This window comes from Microcebus murinus, chromosome 2, assembly GCF_040939455.1.
Source record: "Microcebus murinus isolate Inina chromosome 2, M.murinus_Inina_mat1.0, whole genome shotgun sequence".
NCBI classification, from domain to species: Eukaryota; Metazoa; Chordata; class Mammalia; order Primates; family Cheirogaleidae; genus Microcebus; species Microcebus murinus.
Genome location: NC_134105.1, coordinates 119,619,390 through 119,639,947, shown reverse-complemented (window position 1 = coordinate 119,639,947; position 20,558 = coordinate 119,619,390). Strand labels below are relative to the sequence as shown.

The 20,558-nt window shown below is 35.4% G+C and overlaps 2 protein-coding genes across 3 annotated transcripts in view; one reads left to right on the top strand and one right to left on the bottom strand.

The window, feature by feature from the left end:
- ANKRD45 (ankyrin repeat domain 45) overlaps nucleotides 1–20,477 on the top strand; it is a 43,823-nt gene extending 23,346 nt beyond the window's left edge. For both annotated transcript variants that reach the window (XM_012765104.2, XM_012765106.3), the window contains 4 exons: nucleotides 566–733; nucleotides 11,646–11,740; nucleotides 13,854–13,992; nucleotides 17,173–20,477. In XM_012765104.2, the coding sequence (XP_012620558.1) occupies nucleotides 566–733; nucleotides 11,646–11,740; nucleotides 13,854–13,992; nucleotides 17,173–17,204 (434 nt within the window). In that variant the 3' untranslated portion in view covers nucleotides 17,205–20,477. The remainder of the gene's footprint in view (nucleotides 1–565; nucleotides 734–11,645; nucleotides 11,741–13,853; nucleotides 13,993–17,172) is intronic.
- TEX50 (testis expressed 50) lies at nucleotides 3,867–5,981 on the bottom strand. The gene is made up of 2 exons (XM_012765110.3): nucleotides 5,658–5,981; nucleotides 3,867–4,295 (listed from the first exon to the last, which is right to left on the bottom strand). The coding sequence occupies exons 1-2, from the start codon at nucleotides 5,979–5,981 to the stop codon at nucleotides 4,086–4,088; spliced, it is 534 nt and encodes a 177-aa protein (XP_012620564.2). The 3' UTR covers nucleotides 3,867–4,085.
- Nucleotides 20,478–20,558: the final 81 nt, after the last annotated feature.

Here is a 20,558-nt window from a genome sequence, read left to right as displayed (position 1 = left end):
AAGAAATAACTTTCTAATTTGAGAGGTCATAATTTCTTTCCAAAGAGAATATATATACACAAGTATATGTGTGTGTGTGTGTGTGTGTGTATATATATATATATATATATGAATATATATGTATATAACAGTTGTACTAATTTGTATGATTATATTAACAGTAATGCTAGAGTAAGTAGAGTTTGATGAAAATTCCTTAAAGTTATAGGTCCAGTTGTGTTCCAAAGTAGATGACTGCCAGGGATATTGCTATTTTCCTTAGATGTCGAAGAGCTCAGTCTGTGCTGGTATCTTGCTCCCATCATTTACTGGCTATGTTCCTTGGTCAATTTTCTTGACCTCTCTGGACTTTGGTTTCCTGATTTGTAAGATGAGGATTATAATAGTTCTGACATCATAGTAGTTTTATGAAACTAAATAAGTTTACTATATATAAAGCATTTAGAATAGTGCCTGGTTCATAGTTATTCTTCAATACTTGATTACCATTATAATCTTCTCATACATAAAATAGCCTAAAACAATGTAATCTATTTGATCTGATCGTCTTCATTCTGTTTATTAGGGTATACACTCTTACACTGTGCTGCAGCCTGGGGTCGTTTGGAAACTTTGAAAGTACTAGTGGAACTGGATGTTGACATAGAAGCTTTGAACTTCCGGGAAGAAAGAGCTCGAGATGTTGCTGCTCGGTATTCCCAGACTGAGTGTGTTGAGTTCCTGGACTGGGCAGGTAAGTACACTAATTATTAGTAAACTGACTGATGTGATGGATTTTTCTCGTGTGGGCTATAAGCTGTGTTACCTTCCAATAAGATGATTTATTTGTAGATACAAATAGTTGTATCACAGTTGGCAATGATATATGAAATCTACCAATTTTTTTCTATTTTACTATTGGCCTTAAACATTGTACTTAATAGGAACTGTACATATTGGAAGATTGTTGGTTTACCAACTTTTAACAATTTCACCAATAATTTTCTATAATAATATATGTACAATATATGCTCAAGGCCATTTTTTGAGAGACCCAGGCAAAGTGGACCTTTCCTTAAATGTTTAAAATAGCATATTTGAGTAATATTAAGTTTGTGAATATTATTAAAATAATATTATATTATATATTTTAATATTAATATTAATTAAAATATGATTCCTCAGATAGAAAAGGTTATAATAATAATTGAAAAATGATTTTGTTAGGCAAAATTAATTTATGGTGTTAGTAGTCAGGATAGTAGTTACTCTTATGGCATGGGAGGTCCTTCTGGGAGGTAATATTCCTTTTCTTGATCTGGTTGCTGGTTACATAGGTGCGTTCATTTGTGAAAATTCATTGAGCTGTACACATAATTTTTGTGCTTCTCTGTATGTATGTTATATTTCAATACAAAGTTCAAAAAACTGTGCTGTTTTGACTTTTGCTAATACTTTGCTTACATCATTCCCACAGTTCTGTAGAATATAGCTTAAATAGATTTTAGGACAACATACCTGTGTAACTATGTATGTATACAAACATTGGTTAAAAAACTAGTCACAGCATTCATTTTGGATGGTTGTCTGCATTCATGTTTTTAGCAAGCATTTATTGAACACCCATATGAGCATTTATTGAATTCACATATGAGCATGGCTATTTATTGAACACCCGTATGAGCATTTATTGACTTCCCATAAAAGCATGGTTATTTCTATAGGTACAGTTGGTTATTCCTGTCCTCTGGACATTTGTTAGGTGGGGGATGATAAGCTATGGACACATTTAACGGTTATATAACAGTATCAGAAGGACTATGACTTAAGGGCTAAAATTGGCAGAATAGGCAGTCCATACTATAGGGTAGTCAGAAAACATGAAGTCAGAACGTGAAGTCAGTTGGGCTTGACCTGGGCCTTGAATAATGGATGAAATTTGGATACACAATAGAAGGGGAAAGGACATAAGCAAAATCTTAGAGCTGAGAAGGAAAGTGGCATATTGTGGGGCAGTGACAAGATTGATTTACTGAACCACAAGTCATAGTTTCCACATATAGGCTTAATATAGGTGGAATAGTAAAAGGGTTAAGTATATGGCCTCTTGAGATTGAATTTAAATACTAGTATCTGCACTTGAAACCTATATGACCTTGGCAAAATACTTAAATTCTCTATACCCCAGTTTCCTTTTCTGAAAAAGGGGGCCAATAAAAATAGTTTCTACCTTTCAAGAGTTGTTGTAGGAATTAAATATGATGTTGTAAAGCACTTAGCATATGTGCTCAGCATTTGAAAAATGCTGCTTCTTTTATTGTAGCCAGATTATACTCTTAAATGCCAGGCTAAGGTGTTTTCATTTTATTCTGGGAACCAATGAAAGTTTTTATGCAGAAGAGGAAGAGGATACAAGTGATTTTTAGGAAGATTCACTAGTAGCAATAAGATGCTTATCAGTAAAATGAGAAGGGGACTAGGAGAACTGATAGAAATAGGGAAATTAAAGGAGAGAGGCATATTTGAGAAGAAAGAGATGAGTTATACTTTGTAGATTATTTTTATAGGTAATTGTCCACTTGTACTAAATATTTTCTAGGAACAATCTTTCTTATGTCAATTTCTTTGATTTTATGATTACATCTATAGAAAAAAGAAAACAACAATAGCAAAGAATTCAATTGATTCCCTATGAATAGTAATTGTAGGTGAAATTCACATTCCATAATTTATAATCCATTTTGAAGAATGAATGAATCATGGTACTTAAAAATCATAATCTAGGAACCAATTTTGCTGTAACTTTTCTGAAAAGAAATGGCTTGGGGCTTATGGGTGTGAGGTTTCAGTGGTTTTCTTTCCCAAAATATTCATGTGTTTCTACTTAGGTTCTTGGAGAAATTATACATAACATGTCTTAGTGATATTAAAAAGAAGACTATAAAAAGTAAACTAGTAATTGTGTTTCCAAATCAATGATGTTATTAGGATTAGAGCTTCATGGTAGTATAGCTGTGGAATGTTGGAAACAAATTACTCAACATAAAATTTAACTTTAATATTTGTTTAATTCAGACTTACCGAGATTGTACATCACTTCCATTTCTCATTTTAGTGATTAGAGTAGGAGTCACGTAGAGAGATTTAAGGGATTGAGGACTCCTTACCATGATAGTCTCCTTCATACTACTGGAAATTCCATTACTAGAGGTTAGTTTCTTTGGGTTTTAGAGGTTTGGGAACTTAAGTCTTCAAGAGTCCACCATTAAAAGAAAAATATATCAGTGTTCTGTTAGAATTAGTTGACAGTTCTGAACTCTGAAGGTATGGAACAAACATTTATGGTAATGTGGGAATGGGAGTTATTTATTACTGTTTCAAGGATTGTTTGTAAAAGTTGTTTTCCTCCCCTACAATGATGGCAGGTATATTATAGATAATGGCATGTTTTTCTGGGCTTTTTCAAGATATTTTTAATCAAATCTTCTGTCCTAGTCTCAGGCCTGTCTTCTAGTTTTTCTTTGGAAAATGTGGTAACTATACTTTAAAAAATTGAAGTGTCTTATCAAAAAAATCTGAAATATTAAAAAAATAGGTAATTTATCATTTATTACACTGAAAAATGGGGAAAATTATACTTTTAAAAACTAATCATTCCTTAATATTTCCATGCTATTCTAGCAATCTGGGATGAGAATTAATAGTCTTCCTGTGGTTATAAAAATTGCTAAGGAAATAAAATTCACAGATACTATTTAAAGCAGAGATTTATTGAAACACTGAACTAACCTTCTATTCTACAGATTGGTTAATGATTAGTAATCTAACACATTAAAAAGAACAAAATACTTAAACACATAGCAGTGATAGTGTATAGCCTTTTCCTCAGTACTTTGGTAAGTATGGATTCTTTTTTAGTTGAATAGAAATAACGTTTCAACCCAGACTTCTTTGGAAAATTTCAGTAAAGATTGTGGCAAAAAAAAAAAAAAAAAAAAAATTACAAAGGCTTCCAGTGAACCATTTTTATCCTTAGATGAGTCCTCTCAATAGATTTCTTTTGTAATGTCTATATTTGACTGAGCTACATTTGCTTATGCATATGTTTAGTGTCCTCTGGCTCCTTCTTCACTCTTCTTCCTCTTTAATTTGCGGTGCTTAATTTTCTTAGAAGAAGGATGGTGAGACACCTGTTTCAGGTACTTGGTCATCATTGATGTTGTGGCCACCAGTCTGCAGAGTATTTGGTCAATGTCATAGATGGATGGGCTTTCTAGATCATTACTAAACTCATCTAAGGAGACTTGTTTTTTCAGCTAAAAGGAGAAAAACAAATGATACAGATTTTATCTTACTATAGTTCAAATTAAATTTGTGTTCCAAATATATAAATTTAAACTCTATTAAAACAGCACACATCAGTTATTTATACAAAAGGATTACTATAGAAATGTATAAATGGAGAAGAAATGTTCTTCTGTATATGCCCCATATAAGATTAGGGAGATCATTATCACAATCAGCAAATAATTAGTGCATTCTATGGTTAGAGCACCCTGCTGGGAGAAATATGAATATTAGCAAAATGTTTTCCTTTACTAAACAACCTCATGGTGTAATACCATAAAAGCACAGTCATTTAAAAAATAAGAAAACATTTTACAATACCTACTTGTTATGAAGGTCATTGAGGTTTTTTCTTTGTTTGGTCAATGAGCTTTTAAGACTGCCTCAAACTATGGTGTCTCTATTGGCACAGTGGGAAATTAGTTTAAAAGTTCCATTTCCCAGGAAGTTATCCTAACATTAGAAATTAGTTTACAGTCCATTTAAAAAATATATGCCAACTTTCTTAGATAGACCTGGAAGGGTTCTAAGAGATCTCTTGTTCCACATCCTTCATTTTAGGGGTGAAGCAGCTGAGAAAGATCAAATGACTTAACTAAGAGCACAGAGAGATAAACTCATTTCCTATACATTTTACTGATGGTAGCACACTACTATTTTTTTTTTCTTTTTTATATAGTGACATTCAAACTAAGCACACTACTTTTTTTTTTAGCGTATTATGGGGGTACAAGTGTTAAGGTTATATATATTGCCCATCCCCCTCTCCCCCCTCAAGTAAGAGCTTCAAGCCTGTCCATCCCCCAAACGTTGCACATCTTACTTGTTTGGTTGTATATACCCATCCTCTCCTCCCCCCTCCCACCCTCCCGACACCTGATAGAAGTTACTTCTATATGTCTACTTAGATGTTGATCCGTTAATACCAATTTGCTGGTGAGTACATGTGGTGCTGGTTTTTCCATTCTTGAGATACTTCACATAGTAGAATGGGTTCCAGCTCTATCCAGGAATATACAAGAGGAAGCACACTACTTTTTAAAAGTGTTTTGTAACTTGAAATAGAGGCATTGGACTAGATGATTTTTTAAAAAATACCATAATATTTTACAGGTTGGACCAGATAATTATAAAGATCTTCTAATTCAATACACAATTATTGAGCACCTAGTATGTGCAAGACACTGTGTTAGATGCTGGGGATGAATGGGGAACAGGGGAAAGTTACAGAGAGGAATAAAACATAGTACCTTCCCTTAAAGAGACTGATTATCTTATGTTCTAAACTCTTTGAGATTTTTTAGCTGTTATTATTTGCATCACTAATTTACCTTTTTTTGGTGTTTCTTCCATTTCATCCACAGGTAATGCACAGACAAAACAGATAGGATTAAAGAGAGAGCTTGTACTAAAATATAAATGAGATGTAAAAACCCCTGAAATATATCCATATTAGCAAAGTTGCAGCATAGCTTGTCCAGAGGGTAAGGGAGACAATGAGATGGAGAAAGTTTAACTTTCAGATAGTGTACTTCTTCTGGAAAAATCTCCCATCCAACCTTTGTCCAGGTTGTTCCATCACAAATGCAGAAGCTCTCCCTGAAGAAGCAGATAAACAACAGAGAAAAAATCAGGAACAGTCCTTGACTAGACATCTTTCTCAACTGGGAAAAAATATCTCTAGCTAAAAAATTGATCAGAGACAGAGAAGAAAGTGCCCTGAGTTGTTAGTTAATATGGTGCTTCAGTCAAGGCATTTCAGATAATCTTGCCAGTCAGCAAAATATACCCAGGAAAATATACACTAATGACAATTGTAACATCATCAGTCATAGTGATTCAGGAATAAGTTCAGTGACATCATAAAGAACCACATTGGAACTAAAAGGTGTCACTTAACCAATCACCTTGGGTTTCTCAGAGATACTTTTTATTGCTTTTTGCCAGAGTGGCATGAGCTTCTTCAATTTTCTTCAAAATGAATACTTTACTAATGTTTTGCTAGCTAATAAATTCAACTGTAATCATATTAATAGAATTACGTAGAAACAATTTACTCACTACCTCACCAACTCTTCTTCTGAAGTATGGCAGTTTTACATCTACTCAATAAATAGCTATACCATTTCACACAATCTAGCATCAACTGGTATTTTCTTGTTTTGGAATGTTCTTCTCCTCAAATAGTTCAGCAAATATTGAGTGCTTATCCCTTTTAACATAGGTTCCTTTGGTGGCAATGTGGTGCTATCAGAGAGTGGGTGAGGGGTGAGGAAGGTGGCAAGATATATGAAAAAGATAAGATGGTGAGGTGTCATGCTGTATGATAAAAAGATAGAACATAGGCCCTGTCTTCAAGGAGCTTACAATCTAGAGGTAAAAGCAAAAACCAAGATAATAAAAATTATAAGATAAACAGTTGAGAGAGCAATGAGTTCTACCTGGAGGAATTAGGATGTTTCACAGAAGAAGTATATTTGATTGGGCCTTGAAGAATGAGTAGAATTTTGGTAGGTGGCAACGTGGAGAGGGCATCTAAGATTGAGGAAACATAATAAGCAAAGAAGGTATGTGTTAACCTTCATACAACAGCTACATATTGAGTGCCTATTATGTTCTAAATACTGTTCCGAAGCTGAGAATACATTTACAATTCATCACAAAACAGAATACCTTCATGGAGCTTACTTTCTAGTAGGGGGACACAGAAAATAATTGTATCTATCTAAATATATGTATATATATATAATCTGTGGAGCGATATGGAGAAAAATAGAGTGGTAAGGGGTTTAGGATGTTGCCAGCAAGTGAATAAGTGTGTGTGTTACTTTATAGAGGGAAATTAGGAGAGGGCTCTCTGATAAGGTGATGCTTGAGCAGAGACCTGCAAGCACTGAAGGAGGGAGCCATGTCAATATCTGGGGGCAGAAGGAAGAGGAGGTGAAGAATAGATAGAGTCTTGAACGAATGTTGGAGGGGGTGAAGCTGGAAACATAGCTTATAGCTAGACAGATCTTGGAGGGATCTGTATTTTATTCAGTAGGCAGTAGGAAGTGATTTATAGAGTTTTGAGGAGTAACATAAATTTATTCAGTGCTTTACTATGTTCCAGGCACTGTGCCAAGATATTTGCATGTGTTATACTACACTTTGCATTATATCATATGTATTACTCTATATAGTATATACTATATACTACATTATATTACATTATGCATTAAACTGTATACTATACACCGTAATCCTCACAACACTCTTATGAAGACTGTACTATAATGCTTCAATTTTATAGATAAGAAATTAAGGTTAGAGTGGTTAAGATATGGTGGCATTAAGGAAATGCTTTCAATAAGCTCCTTTCTCCACTAAGTCACCCAAAATAAATATGTGCTCTCAGTAAAAAAGTGTGCTTGTTATGCAAATGCAGTTTCATGACAAGTCCCTTAGTCCCCTTTTCCAACTAATTTCTCCCCTAAACTCCATCCTGTATTCACATTCTGGAACCACCTATGATTCTAGGTCACCCAACTATTGTAGCCAAAACCAAAACCTTGGATTCCAGTTTAGGAAATTAATTCTGCTTGCAATGCGAATGATGGGTTTAAAGCTGTGAAAGAGTTGGAAGCAAGAAGACCAGTTAGCTGGTTCATAATCATTAATACTATTTCAGATATGGGTCTGAATTCAACTATGTAAGTTACTTTTATTATGTCTACTTTACAGAAAAGCAGATGAGGCTGAAAGAGATTGTTAAGTTCTAGAGATAGCACAGTTGAATTTTAGTGATTTCATCAAGTCTCTCAACTATTCCTGTTGGGAGTTTCATGAGAGTGTGTACACCAACTGTGGCAGGCTGGACTATATCCCCAAAGATATCCAGGTCAAAATTGCTGAAGCATTTGAATGTTATATGGCAAAAAGGACTTTGCAGATAGTAAGTTTATGATCTTGAGATGGGGAGATTATCCTTGATTATCCAGGTGGGTCCTAAATATAACCATTTGTAATCATTACATTAAATATAAATTTTCTCTTATAATCACACCTGTTTTTATAAGAGAAAAGTAGAGGGATATTCGACACAAAAAAGGGGAAGGTGATGTGCTTTGAAGATATGGGGGGGGGGGCGGGGGAGTACAAGCCAAGGAATACAGGCAATGACTAGAAGCTGGAAAAGGCGAGGAACAGATTTTCCCCTCATAACCTCCAGAAGGAATCATCCCTGACAACACCTTGACTTTAGTCCAGTGAAACTGATTTAGTGACTTTTTTTTTTTTTTTTTTTTTTTAAGACAGAGTCTGACTTTGTTGTCCAGGCTAGAGTGAGTGCCGTGGCGTCAGCCTAGCTCACAGCAACCTCAAACTCCTGGGCTCAAGCGATCCTCCTGCCTCAGCCTCCCGAGTAGCTGGGACTACAGGCATGCGCCACCATGCCCGGCTAATTTTTTATATATATATCAGTTGGCCAATTAATTTCTTTCTATTTATAGTAGAGACGGGGTCTCGCTCTTGCTCAGGCTGGTTTTGAACTCCTGACCTTGAGCAATCCGCCCGCCTCGGCCTCCCAAGAGCTAGGATTACAGGCGTGAGCCACAGCGCCCGGCCAGTGAAACTGATTTAGAACTTCTGGCCTCCAAAACTGTAAAAGAATAAATTGTTTTAAGCTACCAAGTTTGCAGTAATTTGTTACAACAGACATAGGAAACTAATACAGATTTTCAGACCTGGAACTGGGTTGCAGCTGTAACAAATACCTAAAAATGTGGAAGTGGTTCTGGAGTTGGATGAAGGGTAGATGGCTGGAAGAATTTTGAGGTGCGTGATAGAAAAAATTTAGATTTCTTTGAACATTCTGTTGGGGAAAATAAGGCCATTAAAAACATGCTGCCATTAAGGACTCAGAAGGAAATGAAGAGTTCAGTTGAGAGAGCCTATAATGTGTTAAAGAATACGTAATTTATCATACAAATGTTGGTGGAAATATGAATGACAAAAGTGCTGCTGGTGAAGGCTCAGAAGGAAATGAGGAACATATTACTGGAAACTGAGGTAAGACATTCTTGTTACATAGTGACAGAAAGCTTAGCTGAATTGTGTCCTACCATTATGTGGAAAGCAGAACTTGTAAGGATGAACTTGGATATTTAGCTGAAGAGATTTCCAAGCAAAGTGATGCAGGCATGACCTGGTTTCTTTTGCTGCCTACAGTAAAATGCGAGAGGAGAGAGAGAAGTTGAGGGAAAACTGTTAAGCAAAAGGGAAACAGGGCTTGGTGATTTGGGATATTCTCAGCCTATCCAGACCGTAAAAGATGCTACAATGAAGAGATTCACTGTCAATAAAGTGTGTTCTGGAGAGAAAGCCAAGGATGTGACTGGATAGCTTTTTGCCAGTGCTGAAGAGCTTATGTGTGTGACTTATTGAGCCCCCCCCCCCAGCCATCCCAGCAGACATCAGGAATAGAAATGAGATTACCTGCAGAAGACCTGTGCAGAAGCCTCTTGTCTAATGGAGTCAATCTCTGGGACATGCAGGGAGACTCACAGGTTTTGAGAATGGTGTACCAGCAGAAATGCCAGCTCGGACAAAGGGACAGAGAGAGGACAAAATGAAAAAGGATGCTGGACTGCCAAAATTCTACAAACACATGATACCTTTCATGAGAAAGGAAGGATGAATTAAGAGGATGGAACCTCAGATCCAGAGGGCAAAGCCTCAGGACTAGAGGACAGAGTCTCAAACCACAGAGGATTATTCTCAGGCCTTGAAACTGAGTGGAATTTGCTCTGCTGGATTTCAAAATTTCTTGAAACTAGTGACTCTTTCCTTTCCTCCCTCTCTTCCTCCCTCTCTCCCTATCTTCCTCATTCCTTCCTTTTCTTCTTCTTCCCATTTGAATGACAATGTCTGTAACTGTTATTCTATGCCTGTCCCATCATTGTATTTTGGAAGGAGATAACTTGTTTTCTAGTTTCACAGGTCTACAGATGGAGAGGAATTTTGTCCCAGGAAGGATCATACTCAGAGTCTCACCCATACCTTGTTTCGATGATTTAGACTATGAGATTTGAGACTTTTGAGTTATGATCTTTAGATGAGAATTTGGACATAAGTTGATATTGTAATGGGCCCAGACTTTTGGGGATTTGGGGATGGGGTGAATATATTTTGCTTGTGGGATAGATGTGAAATTTTTTTTGGGGGGGATGCAGAGGGCAGATTTTAGTAGGCTGAATAATTGCTGTTAAAGATATCTAGGTCCTAATCCTTGGAACCTGGGAATGTTACCTCATATGACAAAAGGGACTTTGCAGATTCTTAAATTAAGGATCTTGTGTTGGGGAGATTATCCTGGATTATCCAGGTGGAACCTATGTAATAACAAATGTCCTTTTAAGTGGGAGGCAGAGGGAGATTTGACACAGAAGAGGAGAAGGTGATTTGATGATGGAAGCAGAGATTGGAATGGCATATTTGAAGATGGAGGAAGGGACCACATACCAAAGAATATTAGAAATTGAAGCTCCTACAAATTGAAAAAGGCAAGGAACAGATTCTCCCCTCAGAGACTCCAGAAGGAATCAGCCCTGCCAATACCTTGACTTTAGCTCAGTGAAACCAATTTCAGACATGTGGCCCCTAGAACTGTAAGAGGATAAATTTGTGATAATTTGTTTTAAGCCATGAAATTTGTGGCAATGTGACACAGCAGTCAATACATTGACCTTTAAATTAATTTGGGACAAACCTATAATTTACAATGTTCGACTGGCCTATCTAGGAATACAGTAAGCCCTTCTACTTATTTGACTCTTTGATTATATTTCTCTCAGAAAAGTGCTACAATTTTATTTAAACAGGTTTTGTAAATTTTATGATAATATTACTATGTATCCTATAATGAATGGAATTATTTTAAACACTTTTTTTTAAAAAAGGGAAAGCTATTTTTGAATTTTTTTGGAGGATCAGGAAGAGTAAAGCAAGTGATAGTTTGTCTGTTGAAAAATGTCTTTTGTTGTTCCTTTCTCCAGAGTAGACATTTTAATAAAATAAAGTCTCTTTGGGATCAGGTGTCATCTTTTATATTTTATTTGTTCTTCAAAAAGTTTTAGCACAATTTTAGGAGCATACTGAATGCCCCAAAGCGATGTGCTAGTTCAGTGTTATCTATCTGAAATTCAATGAAAGCAACCACAACAAATCTCCTACACACAGTCTTTATAAAGCTCTGAATATATAATAGTATATTACAAACAGTTGAGCATATTTTTTGGTTTTTGTCTTATAATTATGTGATATACTGTCCATTCTTTCAGATGCAAGGCTGGCTCTGAAAAAATATATCACAAAGGTCTCTTTAGCCATTACTGACACAGAAAAGGCACCAGGGAAGCTCCTTAAGGAAGACAAGGTAGTGTATTTGTGATTATTGTTTGTTCTGAAGTCTTCTGAGAATTTTATCTTACATTTTAGTTTCTACACTATTGCTCTAGAGGTAGGTGGTGGTCCTTACTTCTCCTCTTCTTCCTCCCTCCCTCCCTTCCTTTCTTTATGAACAACTGATAAAGAATAGACTGATCAAAATTAAATGAAATAATATTTAAGAGTATCACCGAGATGTACTAAGTATCATATCCAACAACATGGATGAATCTTAGAAATGAAGTATTGTGTGAAAAAAATCATCAAAGACTACATATATTTTTATAAAGCTCAAAAACAAGCAAAATCAAACTATTGTTTAGGGATACCTACATAGGGGGTAAAACTATTTGAAAAGCAAAGCAAAGGAATAAGCACAGATCATAGTTATCTCTTGGAGTCAAGCAGGGGGATGGGATAGGGGAGGAACACAGAAGTTCTGTTAGTAGTACTGGTAGTGTTCAGGTTCTTCTGTTGAGTACTGGGGTCCACTGATATCCATTTCATTATTTTGCTTCAAAACTTAGATATACATTATATATTTTAGTACATATATATTTTTTTGATGTATCGAATTTTCCAGAATGGAAAAAAAGATACACAGATATAAAGATAGCTAATTGAAAAGCCAGCTTGCCACATATCCAAGCACTGTATCTAAGTACTGCCTCTGGACAAGTTTATTGTTTTGAATGTACATTAAAAAATACTCAAGGTATTAGAAATGTGTTTTGGTTTTAAATTACTTCATACATTTCTGTATAGGATGCTCTGTGAATGTCTTATAACTTATAATTTAAATGAAAAAGAATTGGGTATTGGTAAAATTGTAAGACATCACCAAGTCTGACAACTTGATAAGTTACACATTGCACTTGTGTCTTGCAAAATACTGTACAGAATCTCTTGTGAAACAAACAAAATAGAGGCAAAATTCTATTAGAAATGCTACTGAAGTTATTAGTTCTGTATGACAAAATTTTCCTGGCACAAAGAAATAGTACTCTATCAAACTAGTTGCTAGAAGTCTTTTAATTTCAACTTTTAAAATTTTGGTTATTAGAACTAGAAAGTATTGTGTACACATAGTAATAGCTAGGAAAAATTTGAAATGTCTAAAGCTAACTTAATAGTTTTCCCTTTTCCATCTCCAGTCTTATTATCCTGTGGTTCTGATAATAATTTTGTGATAACTGTACCATGTTTTTTCCTTCACTTATATGTTCACATGCATACATAAATATATTTGGAATTTTATGAGAGATTTTGTTTTTGTAAAAATGGGGTCATACTGTACATATTATTCTTTATTTTTTCTCACTCTTAATACTGTTATGAACACCTTTCCAAACCCACTTCCTTCTACATTCTTCTGCATATGCTGCTGCTTATTATTTAGTAGTATGGATAAGACATACCACAAATTTATTTATTTCTCTTTTTTTTTCTTTTTTTCAGTAAACTATGCTGTAATATTTATTTCTCTTTGTTATGACAAACCATAGTCTTAAAGCAGTAAATATCTTAAATCAAACATCAGAAGTTTGTCACACATGTGCAATGAGATAGTTTTACAATGCAAACTGAGAAATTTTCAGCAAGGTGGAGATTTTCTTGCATTTCTTGACTTCCTCCTTTTGTGAACCATTTGAGAGAGAATCAGCTATCAGCATTGTCTTTTGAGTTGCATGTACCTATTCTTTTCTAGCCTTTGCAAGCACTGATTTTAGTCACCGAATTCAATGAAAATGAAGAATTAGGGAGCTTCATGACTCCTGATGGTGAGTTTTATTATACTCACATTCCACCAATGTTAGAGCAGCACTGTCCAGTATAGTAGCCACTAGCCACATATGGCTATTTAAATTTGAATTATTTGAAATTAAATAAAATTTAAAATTCAGTTACTTACACTAGCTACTTTTCTAGTGCCCAATAGCTGTATGTATCTAATGACTACTATATTGGACAATGCAGATTTAGAACATTTTTTTTTTTTTAGATTTAGAACATTTTAATCATCATGGAAAGTTCTATTGGGCAATGCTGGTAAGTTTTATTTTTCAATAAATAAATAGTAAATTTTCTATTTCTGTCCCTAGAACACTGTTCTCAATGCATGCCGTGCAAAAAATGAGTGGTTGGAATCCCATACAGAAGCTTCCATTAATGACATTTTTGAGCAGAAACAACTATTGGAAGATATTGTGACTCCTATTCTCATAAAAATGACTACACCACGTAAGTTTTGGTTAAAAGGTGGTTTGAAATCAGAAAAGATGAAAATTAGGTTCAATGTTTTTCTGCGATATTCTGATTTTGGCAATCTTCACTAATAGTCATTAACCTCTTGTAAGCACTAATCGGTGATATAGTTCCCTAGTCTCATTATTAGTTTCAATATTAGTGTTAACTAATAATAATAACTGAGTTCTTTTTATAGGGAATGCCTAATATTGACTTTAATATTACCACCATCAGTCATTAAATTTTATGTAATTACTGTGCCTTTGCCTTTGATTTTTTTTTTTTTTTTTTTTTTTTGAGACAGAGTTTCACTCTTGCCCAGGCTCGAGTGCCTTGGCGTCAGCCTAGCTCACAGCAACCTCAAACTCCTGGGCTCTAGTAATCCTTTTGTCTCAGCCTCCCGAGTCCTGCGACTACAGGCATGTGCCATCATACTCGCTATTTTTTCTATATATTTTTAGTTGGCCAATTAATTTCTATTTTTAGTAGAGATGGGGTCTCGCTCCTGCTCAGGCTGGTTTCAAACTCCTGACCTTGAGCAATCTGTCTGCCTTGGCCTCCCAGAGTGCTAGGATTACAGGCATGAGCCACCGCGCTCAGCCTGCCTTTGATTTTAACCAAGAATTGTTATCTAGGAAGGCATGTTCTCCTGGGAAATAGGGTGGCAGAATTTGAAAAAGCACTTTCAGTATTATAATTGTATATTTTGGGAAAAGACCTACTGTGGGAATGCCATCCTGAGAATGGGGAAGGTGTGTGTGTCAGAATTTTTGTGACAGGCATACCTAAGCTTTTTGAAATAACACCTTTATTGAGAAATAATTCTCATATCATAAAATTCACCATTTTAAAAGGCACAATTCAGTAGTATTCAGTGTATTCACAATGTTGTGTAATTATCAACATTATCTAATTTTAGGGACATTTTACCACCCCAAAAAGAAATTCTACCTATTAGCAATCACTCCCCATTCCTCCCTCCTCTAGTCCCTGGCAACCTCTAATCTATTTTCTGTCTCTATAGATTTGCCTGTTCTGAACATTTAGTAAATAAAATCATACAATATATGTTGCCTTTTGTGGTTGGCTTCTCTCATTTAGCATAATGTTTTCAAGGTTTATCCATGTCATAACATGCATCAGCACTTCATTCTGTTTTATGGCTGAACAATATTCCATTGTATGGATACAAATTTAATTCATCCATCAGTTGATGGACATTTGGAATTCCACTCTTTTGGCTGTTATAAATAATGCTGCAGTGAACTGTTGTGTACAAATTTTTATGTGCCATATTTTCATTTTTCTTTGGTATATTACTGAGTTATATGGTAACTCCGGCAAACCTTTTGAGGAACTGCCAAACTGTTTTCTATTTTCTTTTTTTATGTTTTTTAATTTTGTTTCTAATTGGCACATAATAATTGTACATATTTATGGGATATTTTCCATTCCTACCAGCAGTATATGAGGATTCCAGTTTCTCCATATTTTTGTCAAATGTTTGTTTGTCACTGTCTTTTTAAAAAATTTTAACCATCTTAGTGGGTGTGAAGTGGTATGTTAATGTAGTTCCAAGTTTTGTTTTCCTAATTACTAATAATTTTAAGCATATTTCATGTGTTTATTGGCCATTTGTATGTTTTCTCTGAAGAAATGTCTATTTGACTTTTTCGTCCATTTTTAAATTGGGTTGCCTTTTTATTGTTTAGTTGTGTGAGTTCTTTATGTATTCTGGATATAAGTCCCTTATCAGAAAAATGTTTCTAATATTTCATCCCATTCTGTGGATTGCCTTTTCATTTTCTTAATTATGTCTTTTGAAATACAAAATAATTGCCTAATTTGAGATCATCAAGATTTAATTCTATGTTTTCTTCTAAGAGTTTTGTAATTTTAGCTCTAACATTTAGTTCTGTGATCCATTTTGAGTTATTTTTTGTGTATGGTGTGAGATAGGGATCCAGGTTCATTCTTTTGCATGTGTATATCCTGTACCTAAGATTTTTATGTTTATCAAAAAGGGTTGTGGATTTTAAAAGGTTAAGTAATCTAGTCTAGGTAGTGTGACAGAATATCCCTTGCCATCTATAACTAATATTTATTGAGCATGTATATAACACTCTCTTGGGTGCCCTAAAGGGAGACAGAGGCTTTAGACTGTCCCTGTTTTTAGGGAGCCTATCACCTAGTTTATGAGTAAGACATACATACCTGAAAAGGTAACCTAAGTGCCATATATATTCCTAGATGCTTAAGTATAAAGAGAAAGCATCATGAAGAAAGAAGGATTGGCATGAAAGGGTGGGTAGCCAGGGTGGAATATGAAGAAAATTCCAGAATGAAAGTATAATATGATGATGAAAGGTTTAAATATGAGAGTAAGGAAGTGGCCAATACCCATCTGACTGATTGTAGTTGAGTCTGTGTTAAGAAACAGTAGAAAATAAAGTTACAAAAATGAAGGTGTGGTCATTTTGTAAAAACTACTGAATTGTAAGCTTAGGAGATTGGGCTTTATTTTGTGGGCAGTGGGATGCCATTAACAGTCTTTAGGTAGGAGAGAAGAGGGATTAAGTAGGGGAGAATAATCAGGCTTTCTTTGTAAAATGGATTGGAAGAAGAGACTAGAGAAAGTAAGTACAGTGGTCCAGAAGGTAGATGATTAAGACCTGAATTATTGGTTATCCACTTTGATTCCTACTTGCTTCACCACTACCATCAGCCTTGCCCAACAACTCTCCCTCCTTTCTCACCTCTGAAGAAGAATTGATTCTCTCCTCTAGTTGTCTATATTACATCCTTTCTAAGCACCTCCATATCATAGAATATTAATATTAGCTCTTGATGGAGCCTCTAAAATGACCCCTCCTTTTACAATGAAGAAAGTGAAGACAAGAGAGTTTCAGCAGTTTATTCAAAGTTCCTTTAGTCAGTGGCAGAACTGGTAACAATAAGCTGACTATATGAGAAATGTGACCTTATGGCTTTAAATATTAAAAATAAAGGAGGAAAGAATGTTTGAATTGGTATACCAACAACATAGGGTTTAATTAATGGCTGGTTCTGGTGGGGATATACTGGGATTTATTCCATGACCATTGTTTTTAAAAACTGGCTTTGTTTAATATCACAAGCTAATTAAATGTAATTTTAAAATCTGCTTCCTTTCAGGTCAAGTGAAAAGTGCCAAATCTGTAATCTAAGCCATGGTCAGAAGAGAAGTCAAGAGTATACCTTCTACTGAACATATATTTTGTAAAAGGCCACATTTTCTTCTAGTATCTGAAAAGACAAACTTACCATGCCAATTAAAGTCAAGAAAATAGATGTGGGGTTTTATAAAAATGTTTAAGTACAACAGTGCATCACCCTTGTTTTGTTTGGCCTGTTCAGCATGCCTGTGTTCAGACTGTCTGGCCTTGCCCCGCCTCCTCCAGGCACAGCCCCGTGTGAGTTGCATGTGTTCCTTCAGGAAAGCACTTGGGTATAAATCACTCACAGGGACTATATGGAGGTTTTAAAACTACCTAGAGAGTCTAGTAATTTTCTGTGTAACTGAGACTGTCCATAAAAGAAGGCATATGTGGCTATTTCCAGAGGAAAGGTTTGTTCTCCTTCTCTAAAAAGGAAGTCTTATGGAATGATATTCTGGAGCAAACAAATAATAAGAATTGTTGAATCAGGGGCTTCTGGTTATAACTATTACTTTTTATATCCAAATTAAAATTCACCTGTAAGGTGGAATATATCTGAGCAAATCACCTTTTTAACCTCTATCTTTAAATTGATAAACATAGGTCTGTATCATTTAATACTCATATTTAGAAGATTTTTCTTGTTCCATAGGTATGAAAACATAGATATTGTGATTGGATTATGTGCCATTTTTCCTCCTGTTCTGTTTTATATTTCCTAGGTTTGAAATGTCATAGTTGGTTGCATGTTGGTGGTTTGGAAAGTCCTTTTTTCTAGTTTATTAATCAAACGCCTGAGCCTTCAGTTACTTTATGACTTTACAGAAAAGTTTTATAGAAAAGAAAACATTTTTAAAAAAGCATTTCTTCTTTGTTCTTATGACTTTCTCTTCTTTGTCCTGCCTGGAAAACTAGTTTTTCCTTATGAGGGGATGGAAGAGAAATGAGCGATTCAGTCATACCTTGTCAGTTGACATTTTCTCAGCCAAGGTTTTGAGATAATCATGTTTTAAATGTCTCTCAAATGTTTAAGTTTAGAGATATTTTTAATGTATGAGAATTCAGTTTCAGTTTTCTTAAGCAAAGAACAGTGCAATAACCCTCACCCTGTCTCTGTTATACCAAGTGGTTGTTTATGGAGGGTCTTTATATGCAGAGGGAGATCTCTGTTTGTAATACAGTGTATTGTGAGAAGTCCAGTGTCCTCAAAGCACTGCAGTAATCTAGAAAAAGGCTAGGTGCCATTTCTGTTGTTTCTGCTCTAACTCTGCATCTGAGCCTTGATCTTGAAAACATTACTTTCCAGGCATGTGTTCCTGAGTAGGGAGGGATTCCTGGATCTCACTTCAAAGATTCCTAAATAAGATTAAGGCTTTTCTGGAGACTCCTAGTATAGCATGAACCTCTCTTTTCTTCTCTATACTTATCCTCAAACTTTTTGTAGCTTTTGATACATTTGCTGATTTTACATTTTTTAAACTATTTGTATTGGTACCTTTATGCCAATCATGATTCCTATACTTTCTTAAACTGCTTTTCTTCACAAACTCCTTTTCTTCATCATGCTCCTAGCTGTGGGAACTTCTCAAAATGCAATTCTGACCCTTGGTGAAGCACCCCATGATCTTCCCTATCCCCAGTATTATGAAGAACTAACCCTTCCCTCTTTAGGGCTCCGGTAGTGCTAGTACACTCATACTGTATTCTGCCTAATTGTCCACGTGTTTGTCTCTCCACGTGAATTGTGAGGTTTTTGAGGGTAGAGACTTTGTCTTTGTTCATCCTTATACCTAAAGAGTTGATAGATATTAGTAGTGATTTAATAAATAATAGTTGAATGAATTCTCTTTTAGTACTATCTTATGCATAGAACTCATTACCTCTTCATTCATTTGTAGAGCTTGTTCACCTTTATAAAAATGACTCCCAAACCTTATCTCCATATCTTACCACATTTCGACACCTACTCCTCCAGCAGACAAGCCAGATACACTGCCAACATTGTGACTCTATGTCTAGTTTCTCCTCTCAGCTATTTTCTGAGCCTTCATCTTGAATGTCATGTTACTTTTCAGGCATGCGAATCAAGTGATTACCAATGGATTCCTGGAGCTCACTTCAAAGATCCCTTTGACGTGAGGATCTGAACATTTATTTATATCTATAGATCTATAACTTTAGTCTATTTTGAGAGGTAGTGTGCATTGTTACCTATTTTGGATTGAATTATATATATATTCATAGGAAAGTTAAAATGTCTTTTTGCTTTGAGTTTGAGCTGTTACACAGGTAGCTGTGTGGCTTTTTTTAAACATCCACAGAGTAATTACCATGCCAAAGTGCATACTAGTAAATCAAGAAGGCCTCTGCATTATTTGGGAATCAATAATAGTCAATCAAAGGCTAAATTCAATATTATGATAACTTTTAGACAGTGGTTCTATAGATTTTGTATTTCATTGGCCAGAAAAATATGGAAAAATAAAGGGAGGAGATTAATATATGACATCATTAAGAAAACAGCTACTATCTGCTATCACTATCATTTAATAGAAGATATTTTAACACCAGAAAAGAAGGGATGATAGAATCTCAGTGTAAGGCTCTATCCTTTAAGTTGAGTAAATTAACCTTTATTATAGATCTTTATGTTATATTTATTTTTCTCATTTTGCCATGTATGATGGAACTTTTGTCATGAATCAGAATTGGCCTATGGTCCAGCCTTTGAGAACTTCTTAAGCTAAAGCAGGTAGATTGCTATTTAGGTTGACGTAAAGGACTGATGGTCACTCCACTGTTCTATCTTATATATGGTAGATTGTATTTTCCAAGATGGCCATATCTCCCACCCCACATGCTCTTCTTACAATGTGCTCATGACATTCCTCACATAGAGAGCTGGGTCTCTACTCTCTCCTCTTGAATCTGGGCAGGCCTGTCACTACAGTGGAAGTGATTCCATGTGATTTCCAAGGCTAGATCTTAAAGATGATGTGGCCTCTGCCTTATTAGGAAAGGTGCTCTCTTTTGAGATGTTTGCTTCTTGAAAACCAGCATGTGGAGAAAGCCACATGGAAGGGAACTGAGGACCCAGTCCTCAGCCCTGCTGAGCTCCAGCCAGCAGTCATTCCCAACTTGCCAGCCGTAGGAGTGAGCCATGCTGGAAGTGGATCCTCCATTCAAGTCACCCTAGCTGATGCTGTATGGAGTGGAGACAAGCCTTCTCTGCTAAGCCCTGCCAAAATTGCAGATTTGTGAGCCAAATAAATGATTGTTGTTGTTTTAAGCTACTGAGTTTTGTGTTTGTTTGTTACCTAGTAGTATATAACATACAAATTTTGGAACCTTGAGGTGAGAAAT

Coding starts and splice junctions, on each gene's coding strand:
- TEX50 (XM_012765110.3), bottom strand. CDS start 5,981: ATGTCTAGTCAAGGACTGTTCCTGATTTTTTCTCTGTTGTTTATCTGC. Junction 4,296..5,657: donor GGAAGAAACACCAAAAAAAG/GTAAATTAGTGA, acceptor TTCTCCTTTTAG/CTGAAAAAACAAGTCTCCTT.